General features: G+C 41.6%; 1 protein-coding gene across 1 annotated transcript in view; it reads left to right on the forward strand.

The window, feature by feature from the left end:
* ncoa1 (nuclear receptor coactivator 1) overlaps window positions 1-15,233 on the forward strand; it is a 36,737-nt gene that overhangs the window by 13,853 nt on the left and 7,651 nt on the right. Inside the window, 16 exon segments of the mRNA XM_055232360.1 lie at window positions 1,395-1,500; window positions 6,950-7,110; window positions 7,647-7,753; window positions 8,135-8,312; window positions 9,038-9,217; window positions 10,073-10,162; window positions 10,317-10,457; window positions 10,807-10,954; window positions 11,053-11,294; window positions 11,297-11,332; window positions 11,335-11,939; window positions 12,090-12,305; window positions 13,082-13,331; window positions 14,439-14,600; window positions 14,721-14,859; window positions 14,939-15,107. Of these exon segments, the coding sequence (XP_055088335.1) occupies window positions 1,412-1,500; window positions 6,950-7,110; window positions 7,647-7,753; window positions 8,135-8,312; window positions 9,038-9,217; window positions 10,073-10,162; window positions 10,317-10,457; window positions 10,807-10,954; window positions 11,053-11,294; window positions 11,297-11,332; window positions 11,335-11,939; window positions 12,090-12,305; window positions 13,082-13,331; window positions 14,439-14,600; window positions 14,721-14,859; window positions 14,939-15,107 (2,913 nt within the window). The 5' untranslated portion in view covers window positions 1,395-1,411.

A 15,233-nucleotide genomic window follows, 5' to 3' on the forward strand; every position in this document is an offset into this window, starting at 1 on the left:
ATTAATATTTTTCTGAACAAATGCCAATTTCCTTATTCTCATTTATTAAATTATCCATTCAAGCAGGTTTTTATTTTTAGCATAGTGAAGGACGCTTGTCTGTTTTTATGCACATCTGAGAATGTATAATGCAGTGTAGTGCAAAGCACTTCACTTAACCTTAACTATTTCACCTGCAATGTCCAGGATATATATATATATATATATATATATATATATATATAAACACTCTTAACGTCCTACTCTTTTAACATGCATGCAGAATGGGATAAGTTCTTGAGAGAAATTGATAAAATTGCTTTATAATTAGGGGAAAAACTAATGTTTCTCTGCTATAAAAAATGGTACAGCCTGTTCAAATATGGATCTTCTCTGCGCCTATCACACTCACTGTATAATGGAGTAACTCGTTAGTCATAATACTTTTGATGTTGATACTTCAGTGTAATTTCTGTACTATAAAACTACTTGAACCCCAGCTGTGGTGCTAGACAGACCCCTACCATTGCCAGAGCCATCCCACAAAATAAACCTTGGATGCTTGCTGAAGCGCGCAACCATAATTCCAGTTTTATTAATAGACAAACCTGGCTTCTTGAGCATTTATTGAATAGTGCTGCGGTGGCGCGGTTGAGGAAAGGGGCTCACTTCTGTTTTTATTGAGTGCTAATGTGCTACAGCGCCGCGGCAGATGACTTGGTTTTTTTTATTTTCCCTGCTCTGCTGTAGGAGGAAGGAGAGAGGGGTGATCTGAGGTGAGACCTACACACTGGCAGTCAGGAAGGATTAGCGTCCTGTGAGCAGCGCCGCTCTCACAATGGCCGCTTGTTTTTGGATTTAAAGCGTTGAGTGAGTGGGAGCCTGGGCCTATAGAGCTGCATGGCTCAGGGACAAACACCTTTTGGGAGGTTGTACACAAATGTCATTTTACGCTGGAGGACATATCACACAACTCACTAATCCACTACACTAGAAGAATTAAAACGTGTCTATACACTTTTCTGTACCTTCATAATTTTCCTTTACAATGAGTCCCTATTGAAAAATACTATGTCTAACCTATAATTAAACATGGACTGAGGACTTATTACTGTGACAGCCTGTTGCTATAGTGACAGCCTCGTTCATGTACTGTATTTGGAAGTCATCTTCCAACAATGAAGAGAAGAAAACAAAACCAAACTATAAAGTATTTAAATATTAGAAATAAGAAAAATATTTGTTCACCCCAAACACTCATTTTCAGGTAATGATTTAGTCCTCAGGTCATTTCTGGTGTTGTGCCATGCTGTCTTTAATAAAAAGTACTGTTTATAGGTCAGACGTGTCAAATGGTTACCTCTTTGTATTGTGTGGGATATACCTGTCTAAAACAGTTGTTTTGTCATCCTCAGGCCAGTCAACGCTGAAAATGAGTGCAGTCGGGGAAAGCCCCCTGGACCCGGCCACACCAGAGTCACGCAAGAGGAAGGGCTCGCCATGTGACACGTCAGGCCAAAGGTAACGTCTCAGCTGGACACTTCTTTACTCTTAATTACGGCCTCCGTACAATGTACAATGCACTCTGCCTATAGTCTCTTATGGTATTGCTCTACACACAGTGCGGCTGTGACTTCTGTGTTAGACCATATTCTTAAAGTGCCTCTTACATGAAGAACTGAGCACTGCTGTGTTTTTTTCCATTCAATACCAAACCATTTATACAGGGTAAAAGCCTACTGATGTCCATGGTGTCTGGTGAAAGCAAACAGAATTAATCTGCCATCAGAACTAAAATCTATCTATGGGGTTAATGGTTATTTTAGGAGGGCTTTACTTGACTAAGTAACGACTAAAGACATGCTCTGTGCATTCAGGGTGGGATGAGATTAGGTCCATGAGAGATGAGATGAGTGTTTATTTATAATAAATATACCGTGTAGTTCAGTTCATAATTTTTTGATATTTTTTTATTTACTTTATTTAGTATTTTTGCTGACATTGTAACACTACTTTTTGGAACAAAGCTTTTCAAGAATAACCACACGTAACACCTATTTTTTGTCCAATCAAAAAGTAAACACAAAAATCTCACACGATCTCACAAAAACAACTACTGAGAAATACTAGTAAGCATCTCAAGTAAAGTAAATCAGAAATTGTGAAAAATTGTGAACTGCACAAACAACTAAGGTCGCGCCCTGTGTGTTTGCGGTATGCTTGGGCCAGTGTAAACCCAGCAATCACATTCTAGACGGGGGTAAAATCCCGCTTCGAGAGGGCTTCAAACAGTAGATCTCAGAGCGGCTCCACTCACTCTGGAGCGGGGCAAGAGCGGTGTGAACACAGCCAACCTCAGGCCGACCTACTCAGTCCGCGGTGACTGTGCTTGGAAATAAGCAAAAAAGATCAGGTATATTTGTATGAAAGGGTGCTACAGAGCTGCTGTTTGATACGTTCATCTGATGCTATTTGTATCAACTTAATGTCAGTTGTCTCCTCCTGCCTCTGTCTGCTCAGGTGAGCCTAGGTCTGTCTATGTGTCGCTCCAAAAGTTTTTTCTTCACCACCACCAACGCATACAGTCCTCACCGTGTATTTAGCCAAAGGTGAAAGAAAAGACCACCGCATATTCACGGGGCTCTGTCCACTTGAGCCGCGTTGTCATAGAAACAAATTCGGTAATCAGCTGATGGAGTCTCACGTGGCTCCTGGTGCGGTTTTCGGGGTGAATGATGCACGGTGTATGTGAACAAAACCGACCAAAGTAAAGTAAACAGAACTAAATCTAATGCGCACTAATGTGTGTGAAAACAAAGTGAGTGAGCATTTTGCTTTGTGCTTGTTCTGTGACTGGTGATACCTCATTTGTGTATCCTTAAAGGGCCCATATTACACCATTCTCTAATCTACGTTATAATGTTGTTTCTTCCTCAAAAACATACCTGGAGTTGCGTTTTGTTTAACACACAAACTCTGCATATTTAGGCTGAATTCTTCTCTCAAATTGAAAACATTCTTTTATACCTTGTAATGTGCACTTCTTGTATTACCACACTACAAAAAGTGTGTTTTTAAACTCTGTTCACTGTCACTAGAATCATTTGGATAATTTCAGTCCTGGAATTGTCAGCCTCTACTGAACTGAAGGTAAAAGGTAGCTGTTAACTTAAACTACCAGTACATGTCATCACAAAGTGGAACACAGAGCCTTTGTGATGTAGACAATCTAATAGAAAGCTCAAACTTGTGAATAACACACTACACAACTCTTGCCATGTTTTTGAGGAGGACACTACCGTAGAGCATGGCTTGAAGCTCACAAGAATCCATTTTATATAAAAGTATAGGATCTTTAAACCAATTTCCACTTTTAGACATTTTACACGTGTAGCTGCTGAAATGGAAACTGTTCTTCCGTAACCACTTGTGAACTGTAAACACAGGGAGGATTTCTTGTAATCGATAATTTGCCTTGAACAAGTAGCTAGAATTATGGATCATTTGACTTGAGCTTGTCAGGCGTTAGACATTCAGGCTTTTCTGCACCTCCTTGTTGTGTTGTTTGACACAGATGACTTTTTATGTGCATTCTTAGAACTCATGTTGCATAATGTGTTGTAGTCTCTTAATAAATTGGGCAGACAGTTAGACACATTTCATGTTTCTGTACAAAATAGCGATATTTATTGTTGTTCTTTGTTCTACAAAAAGTCATTACATATTATATATTGCTCGGGTTACAATACTGATTTTAATTGATTTGAAATTTAAAGTAGTGACAATGGTTTGAATTATGATTTAGTTTAGCTTTCAATGTTTATGAAGATAAACAAGGACTGACAGAGGATTGGATGAGGACTCTTGATTCATATACCTCAAGTAGCTGATCATTGACACTTTGAAATGACTGGATCAATTTGATTTAAAATTCTATGAGTTATCCAGCTCCAGTTTGAATTACACTCACAAAGAAGATGGTAATGTTTTCATACCGGTCATTACTAGGTCAATATATATTTATTGTCAGTAATGGCATACACTTGGCTGAACAATTTTTGGGAAAATAAGCGACGCGATTTGAATTTTGATTTATGTTTTAATCATTGGATTCTGTTCAAAGTGCACATGTTCAGAAGCATTAACATTAGAGAGAAGACTAAAATTTGAACTAACCCTAACTAGCACAATGCATTTGCATGCATTTCAGAGCACGTTTGTAGAGGGCTAAAATATAGGGTTAGCCAGGATATTTAATTTATTAGCAAAGGGCTTAAATAATTGTAGTCTTTCTTTTATGTTATTGTGTTCAAAGTGCACATTTTGAACACCAACGCATTGACATTAGAGAGAATTTTAACTGAAATTTCAACTGCTAAACTAATACAAGAATCTCATGCATTTCAGAAACTACATGGTTAGGCAGTATATTTTGTTTGCGATGAACTTAAATAATTATATTCTTTGCGATTTGCTAGGACCATTCAAGTTGTGATTTTGATTCGATTGTGTTTAGTTTTAAACAAATCTTGAAGAACGATGTATTGCTAAAGAGAATATAGATGATAAACGATAATATTGAAAATAACTGATGCAACAGACACAATAATTCTAAAAAACTATATGTATAATATGGTTAATAATAAACAAGCAGCACATTGAAGCACTTTAGTAGTGATCTTGTATCTATAATGAATCATAGAAGTTATTTATTCAACCTTCTGCAACTCAAATCTAATCATAGTGCAGAAAAATAAAAAAGTTTCCCACTAGTACAAAGAAAAATCCCCACGATAAATATTGACCCCCAAAACATCTTGTGCCATCTGTCAGGTATTGAACAATATATCGATATAGTAATCATCGTGGCAGAGCTCGCCCTCGCTTACATTAGACACTACTGTGTCTAATGTAGACATATGTAAGATGGTAGCTAACGGCTAACGTCCACTTGACCGATTCATTCACAGCAGCAGTAGGAGCAGGATCACGGTCGTCCTGCCTGAGCGCTGCGTGTCCCTCTGCCCAGTGCTGCGGCTGACCTACTTTCTTCACTGTCCCACACACACACTACATGGCTCCCGCTCTCTTTTCCTTTTTTTTTCCTGTTTACCACATACCTTGCTGTTCCTCGCTGGCCTCCGAGTGTATTAGTGCAATTTGAGAAGAAGATGAAGCACATGGCTTTAGCACAGAGTGGAGCGAAAGGTCCATGTGTTATATAAGAGCTGCGTCCTGTCTTGTGATGTTTACTGCATTATAGATGGGTGATAGGCTGTGCAGACAATAAGGGTTTTACACTTTCAACAATATGACAGTCTGAAACACTGAAATGGTTGGATGTATAAGCAAGTGAGAAGTTAACAGCTGTGCATTTACAAAATGTTATTGTTTTTACAGACTTAAAGCTTGAGTTTTGTCTAAATGCAGTAAATGTTTTTGTAATTGGATCTCTTGAAATGGGGGCCTATCATGAATAATGCAGAAAAACTGGCATCAATGTTAACTTGGTTGTTTGAAAGGAAAAGTTAAAAAAACAAATTGGTGATTGTTGGAAATTCAACAATCACTAATGGCATTCACAAATGTAAATGCCATGTCATGTGATCAGGATCGTTGATCGGCTCTGAGTAATTGGATAAAAGAGTTCACAATAATAATGCTTTGTACAGCCATGATTTTAATTGGAAAGCAATAGCCATTGTCCTTCATTTCAAAGCATTATTGCAGCTTGAGCATCACATGATTCACATATCTTTATAAACACCGGCTTGTTCATTGTGCAGCGGAAACAAACAGATTATCTCCTAGTAGGGATGTTAAGATTATTAGCTTTATTGATGATCATGATTATTATATAAAATATCCTTAAAGCGTATTAGCTGTTGTTTTAAGTTATGGATCATAGTTAAAAACAAATTTGTTTTTCTGCTTGAAATAACACATTTATTCTTAATTGCACATCAACATGTCCCCAAAACAGAAACATTTCACTTCTATTATACATGGACCAGATCAAAATGTCCCTAGAATATTTATGACCAATTTACTCGTTAACAGACTGTACTGTAAACAGGCCACATTAAATATTAACTACAGTTACAGTTTGTATGAATTAATTTAATAGAAAATAAAGTTTTATAGCTCAGCTAAGACAAGGGTTAACATGTACATGTGTTTATCTTACCATACTGTGCTCTGAGCTCTGTCTGCAGCTTTGAGGTTGAGTCATTTTGCAGCACAAACTCCGTGTGCCGTTTTGCTTTAGTCTCCGTGTTGCCTCTCGACGTCTTTCATTGAACTGGTTTGCTTTATCATATTGTTCCTCCATGCTCTTGCACGTAACTAAACTCCGGTCCCTAAAGTCACTCGCGGATCTAAAACACCTTGCTCTCTTCACTGTTGTGCAGTAGGTGCTGTGGAGGCTTCATGCAGAAACACTCTCCGTGCAGAAACTACCGCTGCAATGGTTCTGTGCGCTTCAGTTTCATGTGGTTTTAACAAATTATTATAATTAAACGACTCATCCAAGCTATACAAGAAGAATCAAAGCTTTTTAGTAATAATAATAATTGTAACACTCTCACACGTCTCCTTCTCCTACTACTCAGTTTTACGTCCATAGACAAGTCCAAATTAGGCTTGTAGGCCTGTAGTCATTTAGTCGATTAATCAGACAATACTGTCTTATTCAACCAACATTTGTGTTAGTTGTAACATTGTTCCACTAATAGTTTTATTTAGATTTATATAGGACAACAGCAGGAGGGAGAAGTTAGGGAATGAGTTAGCTGAAGCTGTGGTATTTTTTGTATTTACATTTAGAAAGGTGTGTGTGTGCGTGTGCACGCATGTGTTTTGAAAGCTTTTGCCGCATCCCCTTTATAGTTAACTACAGACCTAGTCCAAATATATTGTGCTGGCATAGTAATTATTAAACCCCCCGTGTTATTTGTGTGTGTATGTGCAGTGTGGAGAAGCGGAGGCGGGAGCTGGAGTGCCGCTACATCGAGGAGCTGGCCGAGCTGCTGTCGTCCAACATGAGCGACATCTCCAGCGTCAAACCGGACAAGTGTCACATCCTCCAGAGCACCGTGGACCAAATCCAGCAGATCAAGCGGCGCGAGCAGGGTCCGAACACACTGCTCCTGTCATACTGAAGATTTTTTATGTGCTTTTTAGTTTAGACAAAAATACTAGTTCTAAAATGTCCATTTCTTTCAACATTTACAAAGCCTTATTTACCTAAAGAAGTAAGGTCTTTTAAAAGGCACTGTTGGATGCAGTTGTAAACTATGGCTGTATAATCCAATTGTGACCTAATCCTGTGACAATGTTATTTGGATTAGATTGTCATATTGTGATTCAGTGCTTTTCTGTTCAAAGAAGCCTTTAAGTGAGTGACAGACAGATTTAACCAGTCACAGTGAAGTGTGCACTCTCAGAAGCAGAAGATGGCTTTAGTCACTCTGTGGAGGATAAAAAGATACTACCTACCTAAATTGTGATAGATTCAAAATTTAGCTGTTAAGAATTGTGATTTTTTTTAAATCTACAATAGCAGATAGGTACATAAACAAATGATAGTTAGTTTCCTGTGTATTTCCGGTCAAGGCTACGTATTTAATTTGTATTATTTTTTTGATTTGTGATTTTCCCTCTCACAGAGAAAGCAGCTCTTTTGTCTCCGGACGATGATGTGCAGAAGAGTGACATCTCATCCAGTAGTCAGGGGCTGATGGAGAGGGAGGCGCTGGGGCCCATGCTGCTAGAGGTGACAACTAACACAAATCTAATACTTCCTGTACGGTCTGGATAACTTTATCAGTGTTCATCTTTGTCTTTAGATGTAATAGGCAAAGCAGATATTAAATATTTTACAACATATATTACTTCATGTTTTTATGTGTGGTTTACTGTGATGATTCCACTTTGAAATATGCTATTAAATTATTAAAAACTACTTTTTATTCAGATTTGCATAATACATAACAAACGCTTGCACATTATTCCACATTGTCTTTTTAGTTCCTCTCCCTTCTTTTGCTGGATAATCAACAAGTATCCCTAATGTTTCCACTTGTGAATGGTAGTCTCTGTCAGTATCTGTATGTACATAATGCCCTTTTCATTAATATAAACTGTTTTCCCTCAGGCCCTAGATGGGTTCTTCTTCGTTGTCAACCGCGAGGGCCGCATCGTGTTTGTCTCGGAGAACGTGACCAGTTACCTCGGCTACACACAGGAGGAGCTGATGACCTCCAGCGTCTACAGCATCCTCCATCTGGGAGACCACAACCAATTTGTGCGCAATCTGCTGCCCAAAAGTCTTGGTAAGTAAGAAAGACCATTAAGAAAAGTTGCCATGGCACAAAACAAACTTTAAAATTCAATTAAAATGGTTTCACAGTGTCAGATGCTTTTACTTTGCTTAAAAATGAATTTTAATAGTGAACTTAATAGACTTACGATGTTGATTAAAACTTTTAATAAACTTGACAATTATTTTTCACATCACATTCAAGAGTTTTGAATGCAATTACATTTTTGTTCACCTTTGCTTGTACAAATCTGCTCTAATTAAATTTCCTGCAGTTTTGGTGAAGGATGAGCATTAGTGTCATTTGAAACGGTAAAATTAGAAATATGAAAGATGAACAAAAGTAAAAGTTCCAAATTGTCCACGTCTCTCTTCTTACAAAGCCAGTTTTATTTACCACATTTATTGAGCAAGAGAAGAACTGTAGACATGTTATGTTTTGAGGTCAGAAGCAGACAGTGGATGTGTGGGCGTACCATTGTGAGAAGTGATAGAGGAGTGAAACAATGACTTTGTGCTGCGTATTAAAATGGTTTGCTCCAGCCTTGGCCAAGAGACTAACCAGCGGGAGGGGCTAAGATGGTTTGTATAGGAACAAAAGATAACTGTGTTGTATGCGACGAGTTGGGAGCCATTGTACTTTCTGCACTTTTTACTTTAACAACTGCTTGCATTGTTATTACTATATAACTTCCTGCTACATTTTATCCGTGCTGCACATGTTTACTATGTTTACAGTAAATGGTGTGCCGTGGCCCCAAGAGCAAGGCCGGAGGAGCAGCCACACGTTTAACTGTCGCATGTTGAAGAGGCCTCCGGACGAAGTGGACACGGAGAATCAGGAGGCACGCCAGCAGTACGAGTTCATGCAGTGCTTCACCGTGTCCCAGCCCCGCCCCCTGCAGGACGAGGGAGACGGTACAGTCACAAATATGTCTCGACTATACACACTATTAAACAACGATTGGGGAACACATACTATTATGCCCTGTTTGTACTTTTATTGACCTTTAATCATGCTCTTGCCTACCCTTGCTCTTGGCATCTCTGTCATCTGTATAACTTGAAATATTAGTAAAAGAAAAATTCAAATCTGTCAACTGGACAAAAAGTTGTAGGAGCAAAGACATTTCGCTGTTTATCCAAGCCACTTCTTCAGTTCTGGTCAGATTGCTGGTGGACATTGCATTACATCTATCTGAAGGGAGGATCTTACTACACTGAAACTAACACACCTACTGTTTACAGTTTCTGTTTGTTAACTATGTTTACTGATTCACACTACCTGAATGATTAAGGGATTACTCAGACAACTTGAAAAAATGCCTCTCTACAGACAATAGAAGAGGGAATTACTATGGGGAGAAAAAACAAAAACCTTCCTTGCCCTGACATCTTATTTTTAGCTCGCAGTTGTAATGAATGCAATTTGACAGCAGAAATTACTTACGGATTTTAAAACAGCACAGGAGACCTCTGGTTCTCTACCTATGACTTGACGCATTTTGGGAAATTTAGTATTTTGTGAGTGCTCAGGCGGAATGGACTTAATAAACAAGATTCATCAAGCAAGCTTGAATGAAGCTCAATACAACTCCATGTTTCTTTTTGATGAGAGATCAATGTTTTGTCATTAGTGCATTGACCTTGACATGTCTTCTGCAAATGCAACAGAAATTTAGTTTTACAAAATTTTACATTTTGTTTTGTGACCTTACAGTTTCCATTATATTTAACATAATGTTTTTACTGTCCTGGTCCTCTTGCCTTCAGACCTCCAGAGCTGCCTGATCTGTATCGCCTGTCGAGTTCCCCGGCCACAGCCTGTCACTGAGTCCTTCATCACCAAACAGGACCCTACAGGTAAAAGCACTGTGCCACCCAGTAGTGTAATGGTCACATTCTCTATGAGAATCAGGAATGGGACTTAAAGGAAAATGTTTAGCCTTCTGAGACACACAGTACAAACTGTATTACTAATGTTGTGCAATAATTGTTATGTGCTTTGACCCTTCAGGGAAGATCATCTCCATAGAAACTAGTTCTCTACGAGCAACGGGACGACCAGGCTGGGAAGACCTGGTCAGGAAGTGCATCTACGCTTTCTTCCAGCCGCAGGGCAAAGAGCCCTCCCACGCCAAGAAGCTGCTGCATGAGGGTGAGCCTCCATTTCACCTAACCATTCAGTCTTCCTCTGACAGTGGCAGAGGCTCTATGTTGTACTCTTCTCACAGACATTTACCACCTAGCTAAAGCATTTTCTTTTTGTTAGATTCTGGAGATGGTGATAATATGTACTAATTCAATAAACCATTTCTAAAACAGTTTACGATTTGCAAAGGGATAAACAGGAACGGTCATGAGTCCATTGATAAACTAATGTTTTCTTGAAAGCACTGGCCTGTACTACACTTGATCAACAATCCACTCAAAAAGTGAGAAAGTGAGAGTAAAGTCCACAGTGGGTTCCTGTTTTGATGTGTTGTGTACATATTGGTGCTCCACAGTGATGACCCATGGCACAGCTGTCAGTCCACTCTACCATTTCACTCTGAGCGACGGCACCCCGCTCAGTGCTCAGACACGCTGCAAGTTCTGCTGCCCCCCCAACCCTGACGTTCAGCCCTTCATCATGGGCGTCCACACTATTGACAGGTAAGACCCTAACACATTCACGGCATGCGTCACCTATAAAGATCTACACTGTAGTTGTTGCTTATTAGTCTAATTGTAATCCTGTGGTTCTCTTTCAGGGAACACAACACTGCTAGCTCTCAGGAAAACACTAACCCCAGCCTTCCACTGTCCCAGGACAGTAATGCCCAAACGCCCTCTCGGTCCCCAGCCCTGCCCCCCAGCAGTAATTCATCCCAAGGCTCAGGCCTCACCACTTCGGGCCTTCACCCAAGCAACAGCAACGCCTCATCGCACGTACAGAGCCCAGCCCCGCCCACTGGGCACTTGACGCCCATTCGGACGCAGCAGGTCAACAGCCCCTCCCTTTGAGCAGTCCACTCACAGCCACCCCTACCTCATTATATCGCCCCGGATGCCACGGGCCAGTCCTGGGCTCGGGGGCAGCCCTCGAGTCCCAGGGAACCCTTTCTCTCCTTCCACAGCGGGTCTCCACTCTCCTGCAGGGGGCGGGAGCAGTGGTACCAGCGGTGGGACAGCGGCGGGGTTCTCCCTGTCCTCCCCTGTCCAGAGACAAGCGAGTACCCCTACTAACGCCTGCCCTCGCCCCTCAGAAGGAGCAGATGTGGGGACAGAGGATGCTGTCAGAACTATTCCATCTGCGTCCCCTTTGGGAAACCCTCGGCTCAACCAGCTCCTGGACAGTAATGGGACAGGAGCTGAAACCAACAGCACCCACAACAGCTCAGCAGCTCCTCCCCACCCCGCCCCACAGTGCCCCGCCTCCCATAGCACCCTGACAGAGAGACACAAGATCCTGCACCGCCTGCTCCAGGACACAAGCCCCAACGAGTCCTCCAGCACAGCAGAGGACAGCCTTCACAGAGCTGATGTGGAGATCAAGAAGGAACCCCCTGCCAGCCCTGCCCTGGCCACCACCAAATCCAGCTCCAAAGAGCCACAGGACCACCAGCTGCTGCGCTTCCTCCTGGACACAGATGAGAAGGTACATCTCCAGTACATAAATTCAAATATCCAACAAGTGAAATGACGTTCCCTCAGTGTCTGTAGTGTCATTTTTGCAGCTTTGCATATGAGGAGAATTTGGCCTTTTTCCTTTTTATTTTCTCATCTCACTTGGCGTTTCTTGTTGAAGGATTTGGGAGACTTGCCGCCTCCCTCAGCTTTGAGCCTTCAGACGGTGAGAGTGAAGCTGGAGAAGAGAGCCAGTGAGTCAGAGTCCTGTCCTGGACTCCCCCCCACAGGGGGCTCCTGCTCGTCCAAACCTGCAGGTGTCCCCACCACCCCCACGTCTTGCATCAGCCCTAAGGCCAGTCCCCGAGACAGCCGGAAGGACAGCAGAGACTCCACGGTACACTACCACACCAACACGCAGTGCTCCATTTTCATTCACGCAAATGCACAGAATGTCTTTTTAATTATGTATCTAGTGTTACTGACATTTCTAATAAGGAACCCTTTTAAGGACTATATTATGAATACAACTGTCTTGTTTGCATGGATAAAAGCGCCTAAATATTCACTCTGCTGTTGTCATTTTAAGGCAGGCTTGTCTATTTTTACAAAACACATTTGCAGAAATTTCCTGTAATACCTTGAAAATCTACAATAATATCTGGTGCTTCCAATGTTTTAAATTTGCAGATTTTATCTCACAATCAGTATTTGACAGTAACACTGGACTTTCCTGTCGATTCTGCTCTCCCACGTGGGCAGTTGCCCGACAGCCGTAATTCAGGCTGAATGTTTATTTTCTTGGACTTTGACTCTAATGCAGGTTTAGCTTCCAGAAGCTCCAGAACCTTTGACCTTTTGTCCCCCAAAACTCTATTCTACACTCTCTATGCTGTCTTTCCACAAATTGCTCTAGTCATGTTGTTGACGATGTGTTCTGTTCTGTGTCAGTTGAGCTTGTACATTCTGGCAAATCTTTGTTGTTTGAACATGGCCCAAAGAAAGAGTCCTGTGCATGAACACAGGTTCAATATGGATCACATTGGTTTGTAAACTACATCCACGTTTGGACATAACCCTACCTGAAGCTGGCCTTACTTTCTTGTTTCACAAACTGGACTATGACCATGTTTTTGTGTTAATGGGAGTGTATCCCCTGCTTGCCCCTCTCAGATGTCGGGTGGTGCTGTTGACGTGGACCCTCTCCAGCTGCTCCCTGGCCTCCGAGGCTCGACCGGGGCCAAAGTGAGCAGTGAAGATTCAGCCGCCCAGAGCCTGCCCCCTCTGCAGGCACTGTCCCCCCAGATGCACTCCCCCTCCCCTCAGCTCAAACTCCCGTCCCCCTCCCAGGTGCAGCCCACTGAGGCTAGCACCCCTCGCAGTGTAGGTGTGAAGAGAGAGCCCCCAGGCACACCCAACAGAGGTACGCTACATTTGACATAAAAAGTAATTGTTGCCTGCAGAGTGGTGATGGACCCCATTCTATAAGCTTACATTTCTTCCTCAGGTGTCCACATTTCACTTCATACAGTATACATTTGTGTGTGTGTGTGTGGGGGTGTGTGTGTGTGTGGGGGCGGGGGGTAGTGGCAGTGTTTATGAACTCCTTTCTGGTAAACGCTACCATTAATTAACAAAAGCATAAGTGCTGGGCTTTTAGTAGTGAGTGTGAAGATTATAGACCAAAGAGGTCCTTTAGGTCTGTTTACAACTGATTCTAGTTGTGTCAATCTATACAGAATTCAAACGTATATTAACATAACATAAAATGAAAACATCAACAACTTGCATGTCATACAAAATGTTTTTGTAACAAATCGATATCATTGTTGTACACTGAATATGCTTACTTGAACACAGGTAGGTCATGTTTATGTAGTATTCACTACAAATCTTACCCTACTTTTAGTATCGCAAGATTCTAATGAACATGGACTCCACCTGCTGGTCATTAAACACATTGCACATAATTGTGTAGTAATACTGTACTTAATTTATTCTCGTAATGATCTCCAAAAACTGCAATGAAATCTTGACACATAATTTAATAATAATGGCTTACACTTGTATTGCGCTTTACAGGCTTGTCAAAGCGCTACACTATAGTCATTATTCATTCATTTCCACACTTGGTGATGGTAAGCTACTATCGTAGCCACAGCTGCCCTGGGGCAGACTGACAGAAGTGAGGCTGCCAATCTGCGCCATCGGCCCCTCCGACCACCACCTATCATTCGAGCACACACCACTTTCATACTAGGCAATGTGGGTGAAGTGTCTTGCCTAAGGACACAACGACAGAACTTGGTCCGAGCAGGACTCGATCCTCCGACCTTCGGGTTTGGGGACCAAACACTCTAACTCCACTGAGCCACTGTCACCCACATTTACACAAAGGAACATTTACACAAAGGAACAGCGTCTTTATTATTTGTACCGAAATTCTGCTTGGTGAATATATTTCCACCATTACTGTTTAAAGTTTCTTTCTTTTCCAGGTGAATAACAGTTGTCTTTTGTCTCACGTCAGGATTGAGTGATGGTGGCCCTGCGTCTGGCTGCAGTCTTCAGACTCAGACATCGTTTGACTTCTGCAATCCCCAAACCCCAACCCAGAGCCAGAGGGACCCTTTCCTCACCCCCAAAGACAGCAGCCCCTTTCCTGAGCAGGACATCTTCAGCTCAAGCACTGGTACATTATCTAACTGATACATTGTGATGCTACTCTATTCTAGATAAAGTTGAGAATTTATTTTCATTTTCATACATTCACTTTCTTATAATTTGTTTTTTTATTGTGTTTGTTTTTTAGGCCTATCCAAGATGGATGTGGCAGACTCCCAATTTCAGCCGCTAGCCCTGTCGGACACTTTGCCTTTTGATGTTCTGGGAAACCCTTTACAAGCTCCTCTGGCATCACCACAGAGTAAATAGGCTCTATTCTTATCACAGTTACTAGGCGGGTGTGAAAATTGTCCCTTTACGATGATGATGTTCCCTTTGTAAGAGCTTTTTTTTATTTTGGAGTAGACAGTGTGTGCCCTGTACACTGGATGACGTGCTTGGGCCTCCCACCACACCTGAGGCGCGCAGTGATGAGAAGGCTCTGCTGGAGCAGCTGGTGTCCTTCCTCAGCGGGACGGACGAGAGCGAACTGGCTGAGCTGGACAAAGCCCTGGGGATCGACAAACTTGTACAGGTGACTGAGGGTACTTGGGACTAGAGAAGTTGGGCTTTTGGAAGGAGTATAAATCACTTTTGAGCAGTGTAAACCAACAGGCAACTGTTCCTCTTGAGATTCTTTGTTCAGGATTGTTCGTTAAAC

The sequence above is a fragment of the Periophthalmus magnuspinnatus genome, chromosome 24 (genome assembly GCF_009829125.3).
Source record: "Periophthalmus magnuspinnatus isolate fPerMag1 chromosome 24, fPerMag1.2.pri, whole genome shotgun sequence".
In the NCBI taxonomy this organism is placed as follows: Eukaryota; Metazoa; Chordata; class Actinopteri; order Gobiiformes; family Gobiidae; genus Periophthalmus; species Periophthalmus magnuspinnatus.